Raw genomic sequence first — 24,936 nt, forward strand, 5'->3', positions numbered from 1 at the left:
CCAATTGAATAGCCATCATTAATTTTGCTATCATGCAGTTCTTGAGATTAATTTGAAGTGACATTTGTTCATAATTTTATCCAGAGTGGTGTGCTTAGTCTTTCAAGGTACTGTTACTGTGTAAACATTCTTACCTTTTTAAAAAAAAAGGCCCATGTATCACTTTAAAATCTGAACCTATTTCAAAATGTTTGTGTTGGATTGAAGTTGATAATGTGTATAAATAGAGCACTGACAATTACTTTAAAAAAATACTTGTGGACAAATCTCTCCCATTTCAACAACCAGCAAACAATATTTCTCTGCTTTATTACCTACAGTAAGTCATACATTAACTATTATTTCCAATTTATTCATCTTTTGCTGTCATACAGGTGTTCCTTTCTTTAAAAAAATCTTTATGCTCCTATCATCAGGCAAATATCCAACGCGCACAGACCTTTTAACATCATAATTGACAGTGACGTCTATGTTGTCACGAGGATTCTTTATTGTGTGGGTCCCAATAAGCTTGGGGAGAATGTGTGTTTGTAATATTGTATTGCTATCCTGGTGCACCCAGATGATGATTCTTTATCCCAATCATCACTGCCACCAGTGCTCGTACAACAGCCATCAGAATTTAGTATTCTGTAATTCTGAAGTTTCTTTGAAAATGCAGCTTGACTTTTGAGAAAACTGAATTTCTTGTTGCATTCTGAATGTTAGTCACGTATCAGGTGGACATACTGTGATTGTTTCTTGCTCCCACCATCGTGCTTTATTGAAATTCCTGCGACAATACCGTCTGTTGGCATTTTGTGAGTAATTGTACTTGCTCTTTTATTGTAAGCCTGAAATTGTTCATAATTTAATACTGAAGCCAGTTTATCATTGCTCTCCATATAGGAAGGACATGAGTCATAGGAGCAGAATTGGGTCTTTCGGTCCATCAAGTTTACACTGCTATTCAATCATATCTGATCAATCTCTTCCTCCTAACCCCATTCTCCTGCCTTCTCCCCTTAACTCCTGACACCCGTACTAATCAAGAATCTATCTATTTCTGCCTTAACATTAGCATTTCAAAGTTGGAGTAGTTTTTTCTTTTGACTACAATTCAAAAAATGTTGGTCTTATTGTGGGGTAACTGTGTCACTTTATAATTGCTTACTATTTGGGTTTCAGCATCCAAGGTGAAAAACAAATCTATGATGGCGTTTGTGTAACGTTATTTCTGAAACATTAGGATTCAGTGGATAGGGGCTGATTTACTGTAAACTGTGTTGTTCAAGCAATCGGCAATTAACTTACAACGAGATCATAAAATGATAAAATGCAGCATGTATGTGTGTGTGGAGTAAGAGAGGAGTGGGATGGCATAGAGGTTGAACTCCAGATTTGGCACAAACTTAGAAATGTAGAAAATAGGTGGAGGAGGAGGCTATTTGGCCCTTTGAGCCAGCGCTGACATTCATTGTGATCATGGTTGATCATCCACAATCAGTAACCCGTGCCTGCCTTCTCCCCATATCCCTTGATTCCGCTAGCCCCTAGAGCTCTTTCTAACTCTCTTTTAAATTCATCCAGCGAATTAGCCTCTACTGCCTTCTGTGGCAAATTCACAACTCTCTGGGTGAAAAAGTTTTTTCTCATCTCAGTTTTAAATGGCCTCCCCTTTATTCTTAGACTATGTCCTGGTTCTGGACGTCCCCAACATTGGGAACATTTTTCCTGAATCTAGCTTGTCCAGTCCGTTTATAATTTTATATGTTTCTATAAGATCCCCTCTCATCCTTCTAAATTCCAGTGAATACAAGCCAAGTCTTTCCAATCTTTCCTTATATGACAGTCCCGCCATCCCGGGGATTAACCTCGTGAACCTACGCTGCACTGCCTCAATAGCAAGGATGTCCTTCCTCAAATTAGGAGACCAAAACTGCACACAATACTCCAGATGTGTTCTCACCAGGGCCCTATACAACTGCAGAAGGACCTCTTTGCTCCTATACTCAAATCCTCTCGTTATGAAGGTTACAAATCCTCTCGTTAGCTTTCTTCACTGCCTGCTGTACCTGCATGTTTACTTTCAGTGTACAAGGACACCCAGGTTTCGTTGCACTTCCCTTTTTCCTAATCTGACACCATAACGATAGCAAATGTTCTGGTGTTGATGGTATTTTCAGCAAAAAACTTTAAATGTAATTGTGTTCTAATAAGCATTTTGGACCCAGTTGATAGTTTAGCATACTCGAATCTTCAATGATAAAAACAGCTGGTTTAGCGATTTTGAAGGAAATATGGCTTCAGTATTGACTGAACATGTCAGGATGATCAGAATAATTTGTCAATTTATTAGAACTGTCCATGTTTCCAGTTTCAAAGCAGAAAAATCTCAATGAAGCATTTCAAATGTATTTGTCCATGTCTAACTGCCACTGTGGTGTGTGCAATATATTCATGATGTAGCTCAATATTGCTTGAGCATCTACAATATTTCTCAATATTTCTCAGTATTGCTTGTGCATCTACAAGTTTAGATATTCTCCATGGTGGTAAAAGTGTGTTATTTTCAAGATAGGGGGAAATATTGACAGAATGGAGGGCTTTGTTTCTTTTGATGTGCATATCATAAGTGCATTGATTGGTTTCATCAGCATCTTGAAATTCAGGTATTCACCATTTTCTTCATCTGCTTCGATCTATCCTGTAGTTTTCCCAGAAGAATCGTTATTTGTACGAAAGCCTTGACCATGAACTTTGGCAAGCAATTAACAGTGGCTGGCAACTCAGCAGAGTCTGATACTTTCTCCACTGTCACAAAGCCCCAAAATAAATTTAAGCAATCTTACCCAAGCAGTATTGATTTGAGCATGGTTTTGTGCAACTTTTTTTGAATTTTTTGAATTGGTTAAGATTTTTAGTTGGTATTGTAGTAAGAGATGAATGTATTACATGGATCAAAAGCTGATACTATAAATAATATAGAATCCTTAAATTCCCCCAGTTGGTTTCTGCCATTCTGCTGCCTTCATCCTGCAATTTTGTTCAGGATTTTTTGAGGTTCTTTCTCAGGCACGATGCCTATTTTATTTCAAGACATGAAGATTTCGGATTGAGATGGCCAACTCTTTATGTAAAATTACATATTATGACAGCTTGTTAGAGAGAGGTGGAAGATAAACACTACTATCTGTGGTTAAATACCAATATCTGCAATTTGTACCTCGTTATATTCGTAACAGATGAGATTGTATCAGTGCCGAAAGTCGGTGTCGTGTGATTCTCAATGGACGTTCTAATAATACCACTTGTTAGTTAAAGTAGTTCATTCAGTCAAATGGATGGAAATGTTCCGTTTTAATGGCAGGCTGTGTTGGTTGCTGACCGTTTCCAGTGATGTCACTAACTTGTCGCAATTACAATATCCCTGCAAAATACACAAGATATTTCATAAAGATTGCGTTGGTTTGCGATGAATACACACAGAACGGATAAAATAACTTTTAACTTGATGGAGTAAGATGGAAGAGCTGCATATACTATCACCACATCAAATAAACAAACTTTATTTGATGTTATAAGTTATTTCAGTTGTTGTAACATGTTATATTGTTTTTATGTTAACTGCAAGAAGAATAAGTGGCTTTTGAAAAAAAAAATAACCAACACTGTTTTTGAAAAAACCCTCAGGGACATTTAACACGCTACTTCAACCAGTTACCCAGTGCAGGTACTTTAAACTAGATGATTAAATAATGAAACATATTTGTGGTGAATGTTGACTTTTACTCGGTTTAACAAAACTTAGTCTGCCAAGCTTACATTGTGCCTCTTGACATTTTATAGCAGCATTCTGTCTCTACAATTGTATATATCTGTACATACTTCTTGGGCTCTGTTTTCTGAACAAACCATATTTCAAAAGTACTGTTTACAATGTTTGTAGAAATTCTATTCTTTACAGTTGCCAATTTTTGTAGATGGGGCTTGGAGTCGAACACAGTTAAAAGAGATAAGTTGCTTCATCAAGTGTGCTGTTTAAGGTCCTTCGATGTGATCATCCTTTGTCATCCAATTTCCCTTTAATATCTTGCTGCTTCAAGTATCTTTCAAATTCCTTCTAATTACTGATTTTTGCTTTAATTAATGAAACACAAGTCCTATATTAACCTCTTGAATGATGACCTTCCTTCAAACCTTGTACCAAATGTGTGTACCATGTTATGAATACATCAGTGACTAGAAATAATACAGCTTAAACTCAAATCTTTTGCTCATAATTTGTACTAGCACCTTTCCCTTTAAATTTGAATTGAATGAATTCTATACTAGTATCTGTTATGGTAATTGGTATTATTCTCATAAATCTCCGTTGTCAAATAAACACACCACAATACAAAGTACTGAACAATATCAGACTCTTGCAAATGAATAAGTGACCTGGGATTTATAAGCAATCTTTGGGGTACGGAGTTTTGTAGGTAAGATCGGTGGTCTTTATTTTCTGTGCTTGTCCCCTTTACTGATCCCCATTCTCTCCATCTGGGTCAACTTAAGTACGCCTTTGAACAGTTTTAAAATCTACCTTACAAAATAGGCACCAGATCGATGCCATAGTGGCGCACATTTGTATGGATTGTGTCCATCCCTTCACGAAGGTCTACTAATTTTGTCAACCCCAAAAATATCTGAACTTCTATGGTTGCTTACAATTTTAAATCATGTTTGCTGAGGTTCATGGCCCTAAAGTTGGACATTCTTGCCTTGCCAAACATAATGCAGGAACAACAATAAGTTGTGTTTGTTGATTAGTTTAGTACTTGAATTGGTCTAGTCATGTTTCAGCTCGAGTCTGGTACAGTGATTTTATTTATTTGTCCTCCATTCTTCAGATAGCAGTGATTAGGAGATGTGCTGATTAGATTTCTATTTTATATCTGAATTTTCATGATTCAGACTTTGAGATATAGAGTAAGCCATGTTGCTATTTTCAAAGCACTATCGCACATTGCACCATATGTAAACTTATCTTATGTTCCCTCCTCTGTTCCAATACAAAGTATTTTAATTTAACATGTTTATAAACTGTTATCTCTTCTAGCGTGGAGATTTAGTTTACACATTGTCATGCAGACCGGCTGTCTGCGGATAATGCTGATCACGTAAGAAATTCACTGTCAGTTTTAATTACAAAGTAAATATTTTAATATTGTTGGAAATCTGGTGTAAAAGCTGCATTAGATCCAGTCATGATCTGAGGGAGCCAAAATGGCTGTAAATTCCAATGGTACCTTAAACCCGAGCTCATTGACTAAACGGCCAATCGAAAATTGCAACAAAACTTTCAGGCTTGCTTTAATCATATCTAATATGTTCACTGTATCAAGTAAACTACTTTTATTAACAAAAGCATATTACCTCAGTCACACATTTCAGGAATCTACTAGCTTTGGCTGCAATTCGGTGTAAAATACGCTGCTGGCATTGAGTTAGAAAAGTGTGTGTGTGTATATATAATGTTAAGCCCTCCCCTAGTAACTTGTAACATAGCCACATATTGATTTACTGCAAAGGTTTCCTTTTGACATTTTATTAAGGAGCATAATCTTGGGTAGTGACTTTCTTAAAGATTTTTTGTCTCTCCCTGCTTGTACGCATCCTGGGTTGGCCATGAGACAGTGAAGTAGGCTTATGGTTTAAAGTCCAGCTGATCATTGCCACAAATCTGCTCAGATGCATACATGACTACTAATTGCCAAGGCTGGATTTTGGGCATTTCCCTCTCAAAAGTCTCCCTACTGGCTCATTTTCAAACTAGCTCAACTTTTTCAAATCAGGTAATGTTCATAAGAACGGGTGCCCATTGATCTGCTTGACATACAGTTTACAGTCTGAAAGAGGTGTACAATTTTGAAAGCTTGTTTTGCAATTGTTTATCAATGTCAATTTATCTATGTTAATTTATTATTGTCAATGTCTTGTACAGCTGTTGTGGCACTTTTTTTTTTGCACTATTAATTGATTTGTTAATGCAAATTAATTTCAACTGGATTACAAAATACCCTGTGTCTTACTATAAGTGACAAGTAATTTTAGATCTTTTTGTAACTGTTGTTGTTTGCCTTGTGACGTATGTTGGAAAACAGATTTCTGTCTCTGTGCATGTGGGAATTTTTGATTGTTATCACGAGAGCTATAACAGTTTTACCTGTGTTTGTGTTTGCAGTATTTACTGGTTGCTAGGCTCAGTTTCAGTACAAAAACACTATTCTTCTAATAAATTTTGTTAAATTTTATGGTGTCTGATCATTTTTGTTTGGATCCTCCATACTGAATTATATGTCCTCTTGAACATTTTGTTCTCGCCATGACAATAGCACAGCATTCTGGCAGTCTTCCCATTAAGTTTGAACTCTGAAGCAGTTCATGTGCATGTGAAATCTTCACCGCTAAATTTGACTTTAGGCAGTTTATTTTGGAGATTTATAATGGGCTTGGAAAAGTAGAAAATTCATGCATATGCAAATTATAAAGCTGTGTGTTATTCAGCCTCTGAAAACCATTAATGCTAAAGGCAGCAACTTAAAATTCAGGATATTTCAGATTCATCAGTGATGACAGCTTCAGAATTTAACACTGTTGACATACAGTGGTGGTTCATTTCTCTAGTCTTCGGTTTTACATTGTTTAACGTTACTTGTATCAAGTTATTGACTCTTGGGTTGTTTAATTCATTGTAATCAATTCAGAAAAAAAATATTGCTGCCACAAATTTCTATGCTGTCTGAAGAGTTTGTCAACTAAATTAATTTTAACTTGATGAAATTATTGTCCATGTTTTCCAGCACGATTGTGACTATCTTGACAATTATTCTGCTTCCTTTATGTTTCTAAATTTTTAAAAATTTTTTTTAAAAAAAAATTTGAAAAGCATATGTACAAATAGAAATTTAAAAAAACACACAATTGTTACAGAGTTCTTACATAGCTTCAATTTTTAAATTTTTGAAGAGAGAAAGTAAAAATAAAAATAAACTATAAACTTGGGGAGAGAGAATAAGAGGGTTAAAATTTTTTTTAAAAAGGATCTAACTATAAAAATTAAAGGAGTAGATCCGGGAGACAATAACCACAGTTGTACATCCAACCCCTAACTCAAGTTTCAACTTTTAATTTAAAAATTTTATTTTAGTCCTGTGCCAAACCCATTTACTTTTCTAAAAATTCAATAAATGGAGACCATATTTTTAAAAATAACTCAGGTTTGTCGATTAAGGCAAATCTTATTTTTTCCAAATGCAGGGTCTCTGTCATTTCCGTAGTCCACATTTTAATTGTGGGGGTTATTGGTTTTTTCCAAAATTTAAGTATTAATTTTTTCGCAGTTATTAGACTGTAATCAAGAAAATGTACCTGACTTGCTGTAAAATTTGTAGTATGTTCTGATAATCCTAATATAATTAATTTTGGATCCATATCTAATTTATTGTTAATAACTTTAGAAACTATTTTAAAAATCTCCAACCAGAAGTTTTGCATTTTTATACAAGTTACGAAAATATGAGTTAAATTAGCTTCTTGAAATTGACATTTATCACAAATAGGAGAGATACTAGGAAAAATCCTATTTAATTTCATCTTCGAATAATGTAATCTATGTATTATTTTAAATTTCTAAATTTATAAAATCGGTTTCCATCCCTCTGCCCCAATTGCTTCCACAAATGGCAGCATCCACTTAATGTGGAAAGGTACCGAGTTTAATAGAACATTGAGCAAGTTAACTGCCTTCTTCATCGTGTAAGTGTAGACGGTTTACAAGGTGTGCAGTTGTCATTTGAAAAAAATTATGAATTGGGAGAAAAAAACTTATTTTTATACAATAATTTTTTTCCCCAAACTGTGTTTACTAAATCATATTAAACAAATCAAAAGTTTTAAAGCCATTGTTGGTGAAGTCATTGTTAGTGATTGCAAAATTAGATTGGCATTTCTTCTCGTATGGATACAAGGAACTACAAATGCTGGTTTACAAAAAAAGACTGCTGGATTCACTCAGCGGGTCAGGCAGCATCTCCAGAGAACATGGATAGATGGGTGCGAAGAAGGATCCCAATGCAGTACTTTGCATTTTTTTTTCTCTTCCCATATACTTTGGGTAAAACATTTTGTTAGACTGATGCTTTTTTCCCCCCATCATTTCCCTCTTATGAAGATATTGCTCTTGGTGCAGTATAGTTGTATGGATAGCTAATGTCAACACTGTTTGAGGTAATAGCAATGTCCATTACGACATGATTGCTTCTTTTGGGGGTCCCATTTCCTTGTGGTAGCAATAAAAGTGGCTGCCATTACTACCAAATCAGCATCAATATACCTTGGTATTTGCCACCTAGTCAATATTTGTGCAGGAATTGGGCAAGGCTAGTTTAGTTTGAGATACTGTGTAGAAACAGGCCCTTCACCCCACCGAGCCCGCAACAACCAACGATCAGCTTTGCACACTAGTTCTATCCTACACTATAGGGAGAATTTTACACAAGCCAATTAACCTACAAACCTGCATGTCTTTAGGATGTGGGTGGAAACTAAAGAACCCGGAAAAACCCCCACGCGGTACCAAAGTTAACGTACAAACTCTGTACAGGCAAGCACCTGTGTTCAGGACCGAAGCCAACTGATCTCTGGCACTGTAAGGCAGCAACTCTACAGCTGTATTGCATCGACAGCAATACAGCAACTATTGTACTTCCCCACAGTAGTTGCTCTAAAGTTGCCTCACAAATTTTGAGCAACCATACAAGTGTGCTTTTACTTCCTGCTGAATCTAACTTGTATTAATACCCATATCTAATTCATACATTAATCCATGGTGCATCATTTAAAAAATTATGGCCCTTGAAGTGTAGTAACCTCCACATCATAGCACAGCACAAGCAAAAACTTGTTAAAGACCAATATCTTTTCTAAAATATTTTTTGATCTTTGGAACTATCCATGTACAAACGTAGGCCTATCCTTAAGTAGAAACAAGGAACTGCAGATGCTAGTTAATACACAATCAGAGACAGTGCTGGAGTAACTCAGCAGATCAGGCAGCATCTCTGAAGAACATTTTGAGTCGAGACCCTTCTGTTTTGGTGGTGAGGGGTGGTGAAGAAAGCTGGAAGAGGCAGTGCAGAGCGTGGCAGGTGGATGCAGGCGAGGACAAATGGTTGGAACAGTGGTAAAAGCAAACAATGTAATCCAGGGTTCAAGAGTTGCCAATTGCGAAGCTAGAGGGAGGAAAGTAACAGGAGGAGAGAAGGGGATAAATAGGTTGGAGTCTAGGTGAGGCACAGGGGAGGGTGAGGTGGGGCAAAAGGGTGGGGGTGTGGTAGTATGATGTTGCCTAAAATTGGAGAATTCTGTGTTCATACTGTTGGGTTGTAAGCTACCCCAAGCGGAATATGATGTGCTGTTCCTCCAATTTGCATTTGGCTTCACTCTGGCAATGGATGAGACCCAGCACGGAAAGTTACGTTAAAATGGTTGGCGACCTGGAGGTCCAGTAGGCCTTGGCGGAACATGTGCAGGCATCTCCACTGGTTGGTTTACATTTATTCCCATTTATCACTTTTTTTGCCAAGACTCATTGATAATCATATTCTTCACTCCAACTATTTTCCCTTCCTGCATATTCCCATTACACGTACACTTGTTGAAATAAAGATAATTTTAAAACTCCGGCACCTTGGTCAAATCTGGGTACAGTCTTGGGACAACTTTAATTGAACTTTACTGGACTTTATCATGCACTATACATCATTCCCTTTATTCTGTGTCTGCACACTGGATGGCTCGATTGTAATTGTGTATAGTCTTTCCCGTAAATGGATAGCACGCAACAAAAGCCTTTTCACTGTAGCTCGGTATACATGGCGCTAAACTAAATTTAAGAAGGGTCTCTACCTGAAACGTCACCCATTCCTTATCTCCAGGGATGCTGCCTGTCCCGCTGAGTTACTCCAGCATTTTGTGTCTATATTCTGTGTAAACCAGCATCTGCAGTTCCTTCCCACACAAACTAAACTTAAGCCATGCAGAATAATGGCCATGTTTGGTTTTATTTTGTTAGTAAATGTTTTCATCTTCCATTATCTGAAGTTTTGCCTCTTGTATATTTCTAATTGCAGAAGAGATTAAGGGCCATACATGGTGTTAATGTGCTAAACTCAATGAATACTGCAGTCGGCGCTTTCAAAAAGTTGCAGCTAAGAACATGAAGGACTCTGTCATGTTTATTCATTGTTTTGTTCCAAAACAAATTGCTTTATGTTGGACCCTTTAGAAGTGCAGCCAGGGCAAGGGACCCTGTTCTTCTCCCAGTCTGCAAACTAACTTAAGCTGCTTGAACCAATGCCTTTGACTGAGCTTTGTGATTTCTGAATGTGCATGGGATTAAGGCCACCAAGTTCCATGCAAGGGGCATGTCGTTTTTATTGTCCTTCACTATCCCACATTACAACACAAAGCATTGCCCATAACATTTCAGCAGTGTTGTGGAGCACTTTTCACCAATTTGCAGTATAAGAATGGGCAGGTAGTGCAATGCTTAAGCGTGTATATACTTAATCACAAAGCCCAGCTATTTATATGTCTGGTTCTTGCTCTTTGGCTTGGCATATTGTAGAAACGAGGAACTGCAGATACTGGTTGATACACAAAAAGACACAAAGTGCTGCCGTAACTCAGCATCTCTGGAGAGAGAACATGGATAGGTGACATTGTGGGTCAAGACACTTCTTCAGACTCAAGTCCGAAACATCGCCTATCCATGTTCTCCAGAGATACTGTCTGACTTGCTGAGTTACTCCAGCACTTTACGTCTTTCTGATATATTGTCTGTTACAATCATTTCAGTCTTTGATCATATCTGTGAGGCACCACAGAATCTGAAAGCAAATGCATGGAGCCTTGTGCAACAGTAACTAACCCTAACTGGATACAAAGATAGACACAAAATGTTGGAGTAACTCGGCGGGTCAGTCGGGCAGCATCTCTGGAGAAAAGGAATAGGTGACGTTTCGGGTCAAGACCCTTCGGGTTCCATTTATTTCAATGAATTGTTTGCATAGGATACAGGATAAAGATTTGACTTCTAAAGTCATGAATTAAAAAAAAAAAATTATATCACCCTGAATATACTTTATATATTTTTTGTATAAACTGAGCTGGCATTTCTGGTGCCTTGTGAATGTCTTGCCCCATCTGATGTTAAGGGAAGCATCCCCCAAACTTCACTTTAAGGAAGGCCACCTAATCTATCTTGGAGTATGAGGGATGATCTAATGTTATACACACTCATATTTTACTCTCAGAGAGGGGTTGTAATTCACATTTTCCTCTGTGGCTTCCTTTTTAGAGCAATATATTCTCCAGCCCTGCATCCCATTGGATACTTGCATAGAGCAATACAGCAGTTTGTCCCACAATGTCAATGCAGAACATGATGTCAAGTTAAATTAATCCTCTCTGGTTGTACGATCCATCTCCCTCCATTCCTCACATATCCATGTGCCTATGTAAATGCCTCTTAAATGCCACTATTCTATCTGCTTCCACCCGGGGATTTCCCCCCCATTTTTGTTAGACTGATGCTTTTCCTTCCCATCATTTCTTTCCCTCTTATGAAAATGTTGCTCGTTACATTATAGTTCTATGGATAACTAATGCCAAACATCACTTATCCATGTTCTCCACAGATGCAGCCTGGCCCGCTGTGTTACTCCAGCACTTTGTCTTTTTTGTGTTTGTTTTAAGCCAGCATCTGCAGTACCTTGTGTCTAGACTGGAAATGTTGAGATTGTTAATGAATATGACTTAAGTATGTTATTGGTTGTGACGACCAATGTGGAGAGATAACTGGTAAAATGGCAACAACAAAAAAAGCACAATCAGGCAGCATCTCTGGAGAACATGGATGGGTGACGTTTCCGATCGGAACCTTTCTTCAGACTATTGCTGGGGGGAAAGAAACCTGGAAGAGAGGAGGGGCATGACAAAGCCTGGCAAGTAATAGGTTGATACAGGTGAGGGTGGGGAAGGTTGGACCCCCCCCCCACAAACCAAAATCCTCTGTTGGGTTTTAAGAAGAGTCAAAATCAAGAAATTGTATTAAGCCTAATTTGCAGGAAGCAGCCACATGATTTCAGCTCAACATTAATGAATATAGATATTTTTAAGAGATAATGGCCAATGAAGTGGATCGAGAGAGTTAATTACAAAATGGTTCCTGTTTTCCTGTGTAATGTTATACCTGTGTACAGTCGTCTCTTTGGCTCTGTACAATGTACGGTTTTCTTAATTTGCATGCATTTGGTTTTGTACTTTGTCATCATACCACTAAACTGTTTATTCCGGGTAATAAATTTAATCCAGGGAAATGAATGGTACAGTACATTGCATTACTATATTGTGGAAAATAAATCCGAATCAGTTGCTGGCTGCTCCATCTGCTTTTGACATTTCCTCCGTCTGTTTTGTCTGTGGCTCTGAACAAATGAATAACTTATTTCAGATGGTTGGAACACCTGTACTTTAGTTGACCCCTGTATTTGGAGGTTACTGAGTGTGTGCCAGTATTGTTGGGAACAGTCAAAACGTGTAGGAAGGAACTGCAGATGCGGGAGAAACTCAGCGGGTCAGGCAGCATCTCTGGAGAAAAAGAATAGGTGACATTTCAGGTCGAGATCCTTCTTCAGATCGAGAATCAGGGGAGAGGGAAACTTGAGGTATGAAGAGGTACAAAGAACAAATGAATTGCAGGTATGCAAACAGACAAATCAAAGCCAGCAACGATGATCGAGTGTTGAGTTTCCAAGAGGCCTACCAATGAGATTCCTTGGAGATTCATCCCAATGCCGTGTCTGTTCTGGCTGTTGCTGTATGATGGGCAAGTGTTCTGAGCATCTCTGCTTTTTGTGATTGGGGTATTTGCAGCTAGACCCAGAATGTATCTACATTTTAAGGCTCTCGGGAGTACGCCAGTGTAGCCCCAGCGCTTTCACCATCCCTGCGTATCCTGGGTGGCTGTGCTATGTCAGGCAAATGACATAGGCTGTGGTTAATTTTTAAAATTTCAAACATCACCATTATTTTTTACATTAACAATTAGCACAATGGAGTAGCAGGTGGAACTGCTGCCTCGTAGCGCCAGAGACACATTTTCAATCCTGACTCCGGGTGCTGCCTATGTCGAGTTTGCCTGTTCTCCATGTCACCGTGTGGGTTTTCTCCACGTCCCTCCCACATCCCAAAGACATGCTGCTTTGTAGGTTAATTGCCCTCTGTAAATTGACCCTTGTGCGTAGGGAGTGGATGAGCGAGTAGGATTTATTCGAACTGGTGTGCACAGATGATTAATGGTCAGCATGGATGTTAGTGGGCCGAAGGGCCTGTTTGCATGCTGTATCACTAAACTAAGAATAGTTGGGGAATTATTCCCCAACTCTGGTCTCTAGCCAATACTTCTTCTTCAAACTGCTTCCGAACCACAAATTGGTCATCTGGTCATGATCACCTTTCTGTTCATCTGCGGTTGTTGGATGCGAACAAGTGACCAACTTTTGAAAGTGCAATGTTGACTGACTTGAAAGCACGCTGGGATATCCTGAGGTTGTTAAAAGCACTTTGCAAATTGAGGTCTTACTTCTGACTCTTAAAAGTCCCGTGAAATGGCCCCTGAAGTCCGCCAGACAAAGGAGTAAGTTAGGATGGACAATAAACCCTGGCCTTGTCAGTGAACTACAAACAAATAAAGACAACTTTGCCTTGCGAACAAATTGCAAGAGCGTAAATAAATGTATTCTCTACCATCGACACAGGATGGTGTATAAAATAATGAGAAGAATAGATAGGCTAAATGCACAGCGTCTAAGACGTATTGCAGATGCTGGTTTACATAGAAACATAGAAACATAGAAAATAGGTGCAGGAGTAGGCCATCCGGCCCTTCGAGCCTGCACCGCCATTCAATATGATCATGGCTGATCATCCAGCTCAGTAGCCTGTACCTGCCTTCTCTCCATACCCCCTGATCCCTTTAGCAAAAAGGGCCACATCTAACTCCCTCTTAAATATAGCCAATGAACTGGCCTCAACTACCTTCTGTGGCAGAGAATTCCACAGACTCACCACTCTCTGTGTGAAGAAATGCTTTCTCATCTCAGTCCTAAAAGTCTTCCCCCTTATCCTTAAGCTGTGACCCCTGGTTCTGGACTCCCCCAACATCGGGAACAATCTTCCCGCATCTAGCCTCTTCAACCCCTTAAGATTTTTATATGTTTCTATAAGATCCCTCCTCAGTCTTCTAAATTCCAGCGAGTACAAGCCCAGTCTATCCAGTTTATACCGAAGGTAGACACAAAATGCTGGAGCAACTGAGCGGGTCAGGCAGCATCCCAGGAGAACATGGATAGGTGACGTTTCAGGTTGGGATCCTTTTTCAGACTGATTCAGAACATTTTTCTGAATAAAAGTTATGTTCTTTGGGGAAGCTCCCTGACCTGCTAAGTTTAGTTTAGAATTAAGTAATACAGTGTGGAAACAGGCCCTTTGGCCCATTGAAACTACGCCGACCATCGATCACCCATAGACTAGTTCTATGTTATCCCACACTATGGACAATTTACAAAAGCCAATTAACCTGCAAACCCACGCACCTTAGGGATGTGGGAGGAAACCGGAGCACCCAGAGAAAACCCACATAGTCGCAGGGAGAACATACAAACTCCGCACCTTCAGCACCTGAGGTCAGGATTGAACTTAGATTTCTGGCGCTGTGAGACAGCAGCTCTACCGCTGTGCCACTGTGTGCTGCTTCGTTAACCAGCAGTTGCAATTTCTTGTTTCCATTGGGTAAATTGGCATGGCTTGATCATTTTAAATGTGTAAATGTCCCATTTCTCTTTTTGTTTTTAGCCGCAACGAGATACCAAGGCAAGAGGTGCAACTCGGTAACGAATCCCAGGGGTCCCTGGACCAGTTTATGGCTAAGCTGTGCAGGCATCATCAGAAACAATTCATGAGTGTTCTTGGCCACATGCACAGCGGAACGGGTCCTGAATCGGAATTGGTGGCCAAGGAGAACATGGCGGCCTCAAACCCAGCGCCCCTGCAACAGCAGCCCAAGGATTCCGGGGAACCGTTACCAAGCAGATCCACCTTCCCGTCATGCCCTTCCTTTAACCGAGTGGTGCCGACCCAGAGCGAAACCAACTGCACGAATGTTGAAGAGGGCAGGTTGTCTCCCGGTGAGGTGAGAAGCGAGATCTGTGGTGTTACCTCCGCCGAATCGCCAGCGGCTTTGGGTAATACTAGTGGTGGGACTCTTACCAAAAACAGCACAGTTGGGGCTAAGCCCTCTTCTAAAGGTACGTTTACAACTAACTGCAGCAAAACTGTGAGCTTGGAAGCTCTGCAAAACGAAACTGTGAATAATCGGAAGTTGATCGGCAACTCGCTGTTGGATCTGTCCCCCAGTGACTCTGCGCTCATTGATACTGCTAACCGAATAGAAGGATTAAGTTCTTACAACCAGAAGAGCAAAACGGAGGAGACAGACTCCACCAAAGGTCAGAAGGAGGGCCTCCGAGCTCTTCCCATGCAGTTACTTAACCTGCGAAAGAATTTGGTTAGAAGTCAGAACGGTCCACAGAGCAGTTCCGGGGCGATTAAACGCGCGCCGGTTCAAGAACATACCACCTCCGCCAAAAGAAATGTCAAAGGTAATCATGTGCTTCCGAAGCCAGCGAGTGCAAAGGTTTCCTGGATTCTCTCCAAGTCGCGTGCCAGTGGGCGCGGTGGCAACGGGCGCCTGAGGCTGAAGGTGCAGTCCCCTCCCACCAAGGCGGCCAGGAAGAGCAGCAGGGTGACGGTCCCTCGGGCACGTTCCGCTGTCTCCACCATGTGCCAGTACGTGAACGAGCACGAAAACCAGTGCGACATCGTTTACATCAGCAAGCCGATCACGGAGTGCCGCTTTGACGGCCAGCGGTCCTGGTCCTCCACGAGGAAGACGGCCAGGAAAAGTACCCGTGGCCATCTCTGCAACGAGGAATACTGGGAGCTGAAGACAGTCCGCACTTCGGCCAAGAACTCCACCATGGAAGTAGGAAGGGAGAGCCAGGTGACCTTCGCTCCCAAAGTGCCTGCCCCAGGGACCCTGAAGCCAGTGATCACTCTGCCCGTTAGTGTGCCCGTCCCTGGCGTTCCAATGGCAATTGGGACTGGCGTTCATAGTCCAAATGGGCAGGAGAAAACGTTGCTGATGCAAGAGCAAGCTCAGGGGCTTGAGGAGAGTCTGAACAATTACTCGGCAAACTGTACAGAGCAGCTCTTCAGCACGAGTCAGACCGGCCGATTGCAAGAGGCCAGTGTGTCTTCCATGAATGGCAACAGTCCGCAAGGGGAACAGAAGAAGCCTGGTGCCCACACTGGCAGTCCCATCTCCGAAAATTGCCCGGCGGAAATCATGGCCATGGAGGTTCCAAGCATTCACACGAGCGAGTGCGTCGTAGTGCGGGCCGATTCCCGAGATCAGGGCAACAGTTTGCCGGACACTTATGTGAGCGTTGAACCACGCAACCAGCTTCCGGAGGAATGCAGGGACACAGAATGGGGTCTTTCCACACTGGACAAATTGGGTAAGGAAAGCAATGAGGGGAAGTGCAATTCACCAGCAGACAACAAGAGTTCTCCCACCCACTCGGAGCCCATTCTGAATAATGGGAGCCAAGAGCTGTCCGTGTCCTCTTTAGATAATGCCGGTATCAGTCCTGTTAACAGTATTGAGATCAACCTTTCTCCTCGAAAGCAATGCAACAAGCAGAACAACAGTAGCAGTGAAATCTTAAATGGCAACTTGGGAGAGGTAAGCAATAGTCTCTGCAAGGCAACCGTTGAATACCAACGACCTGAATGTTCAGTCGAAAATATTGATACGGTAAAGGTAGAAAAATTGTTGAGTGAGAAAGAAGACTCCAAAGGATCGACGGTTACACCGGGTCTTCCGTCTAAATCAGTCGCTTGTTCTCCCAAGGCCAAGAGCGATTTGCATCCGCAGCCAGCGTCCGCACATGCAAGCAAAAGGACGAGCAGTGACTCGGGAAGGTCTACCCCGGAAATGGTTGAAAGGCGTAGTGAAGGAACTGATGGCATTGAGTGCCACGTAATACCGAGCAGCCTGTGTTGGACGGAGATAAAGCAGAAAGACCTTGGAGCAAATGCGCCCGATCACAAGAGGAAAGAAAAAGTTGGGGCCGAGAGAGATCTCCAGCCCGGGAGGAGTATCAGTCCCCACAAAGAGGAGACGCCCATTCCAGGTGCCTCGGTAAAGAGAAGGCAACGTAAAAAATTGGTTCCCGCTTCTACAGACAGACGCTTAAGGAGTCAACAATTGCAGCCGCAGACTGTGGCCAGCCCTGGTGATACTGTAGAGAAGCCCTTGGTTTGTGCTGATGGATTACTCGTACCCTGTCTCAACGTGAAATTCCCAAGGAATCAAGGTGAGAAGAAGTACAGAAGGGAAGTCTGTATCAGCAGAGTGGCGTCTGTTCAGTTTCCGGTGGACTGCTTCAACAAAACCCTGCTGCAAAGCATCATTGACCCCGAAAGCAAGGTTGACGAATCTCTAGCTTCCACTTCTGTGAAAGATGGTGGCAAGACGGGACAGCCAGCGGCCATGCCGGCCTCCAGCGATTTTCCAGCCAAGGAGTCCGAGAACTCAGAAGACGACGAATTGATTAACGACCGTTTTCTACCTGAAAATGCGCTCCTCCAACAAGGTCGAATTCTCGAGATCTGCGTTGATGTAAAATCGACTGAAGAGAGGCAAGTTTCCTTTTCTAATCAAAATGTTGAAGCCGATCGGGTTTCTGAATACTCCAGTGGCTCCATGGATGATGGGTCAACTGCTAGCCAACAGCAGGCCATTTCACGAAGGACTAATGCCCACAAAGAAAGCACAAAGCGGGCGAAAGGAATGCATGCAAAAGTGTCACCAGGGGACAAGAAGACTGCTTCTCACGACTTGGGATGCTTGAATACGTCCGTCAATGAGCCTGAATTGAGTGTGTTGGACGAGGACATTGAGGACACAGATAATATGCTGCCCACACAAGATATCCAGGAGGATGAAGGGTCTGAGTCGGTTGGCATGAATGATGCTGATACTACTGAAGTAGGTCGGCCAAAATTTTTAGACTGGTGCTCCGAGGATGAGAACCAAGAGCTAATCACCACCTTGAATGCCAAGTATGAGAGTCTTCACAAAGCATGGATTCAGATCGAGAAAGAAGGGCCGGTGATTCACAAGGCCAAATCCAAGTCTGATCGGCTTAAGGAAATTTGGAAAAGCAGGAAGAGGGCACGGAAGGTCCGAGGTTTGTACGACCATAAAATATCTCCAGTGCAGAAACTCTTTGTGGCCAACTTCAACATGGCCAACATTTGCAAGTGGTTCATGGAGACGACCGAGACCAAGTCTCTGGTGATCGTCAAGAACGTCAATGCCCGGAATCCGGTGGTGACCATGAAACCCAAGAGCTTTCTGCAGAAGAGCTCCATGGTCGGCATCTTCCCCAGTCCCCAAGCTGAGCGGCTAAAGAAGCACCTGAAGAAGTTTGCCATGGCCTCCCCTGCTCGAAATAACCCAAAGACCCGCTCGCTGTTAGACAACATGCGGAGGATCGCTTTGGCACGAGGGGAGCAGGTCGAGCAACAGCAGCAGGACTTGTTCCCCGATGTGGAAGATGACCTGTCCACTGGGGACCTCTTTCCGGCCAACATGCTGCCGGACCGCCAAAAGGAAGGAGATGGTCCCCCTTTGAGTCGGGCGGTGCCCCAACACTCCAAACACATGGGGCTGAAGAAGCCAGTCAGCGCCTGGATCCTGCGGAAGTACTCTAACATGATGGGCAAACGCCACAAGTTCCAGCACGGCAAGGAGCAAGCTGGGAGGAAGCACCCAGGCAAACACAAGAGCGTTTGCATGAATCCCATGGTGTCACCCAAGCTGACTTCGCAGACCCACTTAGACTCGCCCAAGGAACCTCTGCCCGTCGTCCCTGGCATACCAGAGGAGACCAAAGGCAAGAGGAAAAGACCCAGGGACTCTCCGATCAAGGAACCCCGCTTGGGGCGGGCCAAGCGCTCCAAGTCCGAGGCCGTCCCTCCATCCCTTCCGTCCAAGCCTGCACCCAAGCCCTTCCCAGCCAGCCAAAAACCCAAAGCCGACGGCACCTCCAGCAAGCCGCCGGCTCCAAGGAAATCTGGCAGCGGTGCAAAACCCAGCGGACTGCCCGTGAAGGCGGAGAAGAGGTCCCCCAGTGCTGGGTTGAAGAGCGTCGCAAGAGGCAAGGGCAAGTCGGACGCTCGAGATAGGGTCAAGGGCAAAAGGGCCAGGGTCAAGAGGAAGGTTGGTGTGGGTAGAGAGCAGCAGGCGAGGCAGGCCCAGAGCAAGGTGGGGTCCCCCGCCGCCAGGACCAAGCAGCGGGACAAGACTGGCGCCAAACTTAGAGCCAAGCCGGCCTCCCCTGCCAAGCGCAGGCCCAAGTGCGAAGTCTCACCAGAGGCCAAGCGCAAAAAGAAACGGAAACTCGGCGGGAAGACTGATCCGGTTCCCAACAAGCGCAGAAGGACTGATGCTAAGTGACAAGTTTGCCCGCAGGGCTCTGTAAATTATTGTGTCTTTAACAACAAACAAAAATACAGTTGGATGCAGAAAGCATTAATTGTCGAAGCTGCTTTTATAATCTCGAGGCGAGCCTTTGGAATCGCAGAGGAAAGAACTCGACTGTGATCCTAATTCTATTTTTCTAAGCACCTAAGCAGATGGCTTGTAAAGAAAATACAGGGAGCTCCCTGCTCCTACTCCCGACAACTGTGAATAGAGTTTTTATACTGTGCTATAAATGGTATTGTTTTCTTTTGCCTGTTTGGTTTGATTTTTATATAATATATATAAAAAAGAATTTCCAGGCTTAGAACTGATACATGAGCTGTAAACACGAATTGAAAAGAACAGTGCCTTATTTAAATGACGAGAGGAGAAAAAGTGGTCTTTTTTTTTGCGGGTGTGTATCTGAGATTAAAGGCTTGCATTGACAATGGAGACTTGCTCTGTACTTGTTGCAACTCCACCTGGAGTTTAAAGAAAGCTTAGCCTCGTATAGAATGGTGCAGCACACAGGAAGAGGCCATTCGGTCCACCATGTATGTGGTGGCTTTTCAAAGGAGTTCGCCATTTTGGACAATCCCTGTCCCCAACTACCCAACAAACCATCGCGCCAAAATTTCTCCTTTGAGCCCACCTTTGATCACTCTGGGCAGTGCATTCCAAATTGCGTCAGCTTGTTTTTAATGATAAAATAAGCTTTTCTCCAGCATTTCTGCTCCTTGCCTCTCATCTCTACAACTCTTTTGCCACTTTACTTTCTGCCCCTGCCAGTTTTTTTTCCACTTTGATTTTGAATGTCCCCATTTAGGTCTCCTTGCTCTAAGGAGAATCAGCCCAGTCTCTCATCATGGATAAAATTATAGCTAAAGTAGGAATGGTATCATGGGGTTAAATTATACGGCGGGTCTCCAGCTGAGAAAACTAGATAGTCATACAGCACAGAAACAGGCTCTTCAGCCCAACTCATCCTTGCTGACCATCTAAGCTCGTCCCACTTGCCTGTGCTTGGTCCAGAACAGATCATAAGTTATAGGAGCAGAATTAGGCCATTCAACCCATCATGTCTACTCTGCCGTTCATTCGTGGCTGATCTATCTTTCCCTCTCAACCCCATTCCCCTGCCTTTCACCCCACAACCCCTGACACTCTTACCAATCCACATAATTACTTATCCCTCAAAACATTTCCTATTCATGTGCCTGTCCAAGTGCCTGCTACTCTTCACAATTATGGCACCTGAGGCTTTTCCTGTGTACTCCCTGGTTCTACTCTCTCCATCCCTGCAGAGAGCACGAAATGACAATGTTTCACCTCTCCACTTGAACCGCCTTGAGAAGCAGGTTCTTATTAAACCAGTTTGGCTCCTCACTCTGAAGGGTTATGGGAAGTTTTGTTACCTGCAGCAAGGTAAAGTCCACTGGGGATTTCTCCATTCCACTCCCAGTTCCCGATGCTTGTAGGGTCAGTCCGAGTGCAATTTAATCACCCGTCAGCCATGTTCCGAAGCAAGGTCCTGACCCGAAACATCACCTATCCATTTTCTCCAGAGATGCTGCCTGACCCGCTGAGTTTCTCCAGCACTTTGTGCCTATCAACCCAATTCTTCTTTTTCCAGACCTTGTCCATCCCGCATCCTACTGATATAAGATGTCTATGATCTTTACTATCTACACCTCAATCCACTGTTTCAAAGGCTGGATAGTCTTGATTTTTGGCAGCTTTCCTCCAATTCTTGGGATCATTCAGCCCCATCTCTCCATCTTCCTCACTGGTGAGGAATTAGCTTGGGCCATTATGGGTTCCACCCATGACCAACATTGGGCCATTATGGGCTCCACTGTTGCTGGTCCTAATTTGTTCTAGCCTTTTCTTACCTCCTCTAGTTCCCTCCCCTCTACTTTCAGTCTGAAGAAGGGTTCCGACCGAAACATCGCCCATCACTTTTCTCCTGAGATGCTGCCTGACCTGCTGAGTTCCTCCAGCACTTTGTGTCGACCATACATTTAACCCATACCTTTATGAAGGGCCGCTGTATGAATGTCTCCTCGTTTGTAGGTGAGTGGTGACATCGGAGGGGAATTGATGGGAATATGGGGAGAATAAAAATAGGGTTAGTGTTAATGAGTGCTCTGTGGCCAGCAAAGATTTATGGTTTCCATGTTGTATAGTTCTGAGATTAGTTACATGGCACTTTTTATTGCTGGCTAAGGACTTAACATTGTGAAATGAATAGTGGGTCATAGAGTCATATAATTTGGAATAGGCCATTTGACCCGATTCATTCATACTGACCAAGCTAGTGTTTTCACATGCCTTGCTATCTCTGTGTTCACTTCAAACCCGCTCCCTCCCCATAACCATTCAGTACAGAAAAGGTAATTTGGCCGATCATGTCTGTGCTAGCTCTTTGGATTCAATTTGTGTGCACCTGAATTTTCTCTTGAAAGATCTTTGCATGGAACTAGAGAATCTGCAACATTATAAGACTGTGATGAGACTGATTCCTATTGCTCTTTCAAAGAACCAGCATAGGCGAGGAGGGTTGAATGGCCTCTCTTTTGTGCTCTAACTTTTTTGCACTTCCCTGATAGTTAGCCAGCTCTTTGGTTCTCATATCATGTATGTGCATGTGGGGCTGCTAATTCCTAACATCCCCTAGAGATGGTGGTAGTGAGCTACTAAAATCATTGCAGCCTGTGAATTGAAGGAGTTAAATAGGTAGTGAGTTACAGGAATCTAAATGTCTATTCCCAGCATTAAAAACACTCTGTGTTCCCATCATTGGATATCTGAGGTAACTCCATGTTATTCCAAAGATAGACACAAAAAGCTGGAGTAACTCAGCGGGACAGGCGGCATCTCTGGGGAGAAGGAATGAGTGACATTTCGGGTCGAGATCCTTCCTCTGACTAGTCAGGGAAAAGGGAAACGAGAGATAAAGACGATGATGTAGAGACAGAAAGAACTGAATCAAAGATATGCAAAAAGGTAATGACGATCAAGGAAACAGGCCATTGTTATTTGTAGGGTGAAAACGAGAAGCTGATGCGACTTGGGTGGGGGAGGGATGGAGAGAGAGGGAATGCCAGGGTTACTTAGAGACATCAATATTCATACCACTGCTGCCCAAGTGAAATATGAGATGCTGTTCCTCCAATTTGCATTCCTCCACTCTGACAATGGAGGTGACCTAGGACAGAAAGGTCAGTGGGGAATGGGAAGGAGAATTAATGTGTTTAGCAACCGGGATATAACCATGTTATTCAGGCAATTTGTGTTTTGCTCAAGATTCCAGTATTTGCTTCCTTGTGTCTCCATTTTCCTGCTGTTATTCTGATCATTTGAACATCATAGAGTTCGGTCACTTCACATTCAGTTGCCAAGGACCATACCTCTGGGAATCCCCCCTCAAATGTTTTAGTCAGTCATACAGTGTGAAAACAGGCCCTTCGGCCCAACTTGCCTACACTGACGAACATGTCCCATCAACACTAGTCCCACTTGCCCGCTGTGCTTAGCCCATATCCCTCTAAGCCTGTCTTATCCATGTACCTATCTAAAAGTTTCTTAAACATTGAGATAGTACCAGCTACCTCCTCTTGCCGCACATTCCATACACCCACTCTTGGTGACATAAAAAAACGGCCTCTTTGAACAATCCTGTAAGCATCTGCCTAAATATCCCTGGTGTGTTTTGCAATCAATTGTTATGTTTGATGATACCCTACGTTAATGCTTGGGATGTTTGTATCATGTAAGAAGAGTGGACATTGTGTTGTAATGGTTGGTAGAACATTGTGTCAAAGCATGGAGAGTCGACCAGAACTTGCATAAAATTACATTGAATTATCGCACTGATGGGTGCCATTCAGCTCATCCAGTTTATGCTGTGCTGACATTGTCTGAAGGGTCCCAATCAGCCTGAAGAAATGTAGGAAGGAACTGCAGATGCTGGTTTATACCGAAGATAGACACAAAATGCTTTTAAGAAAGGAGGGAGAGAGAAAATGGGAAATTATAGACCAGTTAGTCTGACATCCATGGTGGGGAAGATGCTGGAGTCAATTATAAAAGACGAAATTGCAGAGCATTTGGATAGCAGTAACAGGATCGTTCCGAGTCAGCATGGATTTACGAAGGGGAAATCATGCTTGACTAATCTTCTGGAATTTTTTGAGGATGTAACTAGGAAAATTGACAGGAGAGAGCCGGTGGATGTGGTGTACCTTGACTTTCAGAAAGCCTTCGACAAGGTCCCACATAGGAGATTAGTGGGCAAAATTAGAGCACATGGTATTGGGGGTAGGTACTGACGGATAGAAAATTGGTTGACAGACAGAAAGCAAAGAGTGGGGATAAATGGGTCCCTTTCAGAATGGCAGGCAGTGACTAGTGGGGTACCGCAAGGCTCGGTGCTGGGACCGCAGCTATTTACAATATACATTAATGACTTGGATGAAGGGATTAAAAGTACCATTAGCAAATTTGCAGATAATACAAAGCTGGGTGGTAGTGTGAGCTGTAAGGAAGATGCTATGAGGTTGCAGGATGATTTGGACAGGTTGTGTGAGTGGGCCTTCATGTTGGCCTTCATAACAAGAGGAGTTGAGTAGAGGAGCAAAGAGGTCCTTCTGCAGTTGTACAAGGCTCTAGTGAGACCGCACCTGGAGTACTGTGTGCAGTTTTGGTCTCCAAATTTGAGGAAGGATATTCTTGCTATTGAGGGCGTGCAGCGTAGGTTAATTCCCGGAATGGCGGGACTGTCATATGTTGTAAGACTGGAGCGGCTAGGCTTGTACACACTGGAATTTAGAAGGATGAGAGGGGATCTTATCGAAACATATAATATTAAGGGGTTGGACACGTTAGAGGCAGGAAACATGTTCCCAATGTTGGGGGAGTCCAGAACCAGGGGCCACAGTTTAAGAATAAGGGGTAGGCCATTTAGAACAGAGATTAGGAAAAACTTTTTCAGTCAGAGAGTTGTAAATCTGTGGAATTCTCTGCCTCAGAAGGAAGTGGAGGCCAATTCTCTGAATGCATTCAAGAGAGAGCTAGATAGAGCTCTTAAGGATAGCGGAGTCAGGGGGTATGGGGAGAAGGCAGGAACGGGATACTGATTGAGAATGATCAGCCATGATCACATTGAATGTTGGTGCTGGCTCGAAGGGCCGAATGGCCTACTCCTGCACCTATTGTCTATTGTAACTCAGCAGACAAGCAGCATCTCTGGATAG

General features: G+C 42.7%; 1 protein-coding gene across 1 annotated transcript in view; it reads left to right on the top strand.

Annotated features, from left to right (window-relative positions):
* LOC144601293 (uncharacterized) overlaps nucleotides 1-24,936 on the top strand; it is a 33,409-nt gene extending 8,473 nt beyond the window's left edge. The window contains exon 2 of the mRNA XM_078413325.1: nucleotides 14,944-24,936. Coding sequence (XP_078269451.1) covers nucleotides 15,011-19,675 — 4,665 coding nt within the window. The 5' untranslated portion in view covers nucleotides 14,944-15,010 and the 3' untranslated portion in view covers nucleotides 19,676-24,936. The remainder of the gene's footprint in view (nucleotides 1-14,943) is intronic.

Source organism: Rhinoraja longicauda, chromosome 16, assembly GCF_053455715.1.
Source record: "Rhinoraja longicauda isolate Sanriku21f chromosome 16, sRhiLon1.1, whole genome shotgun sequence".
NCBI lineage: Eukaryota > Metazoa > Chordata > Chondrichthyes > Rajiformes > Arhynchobatidae > Rhinoraja > Rhinoraja longicauda.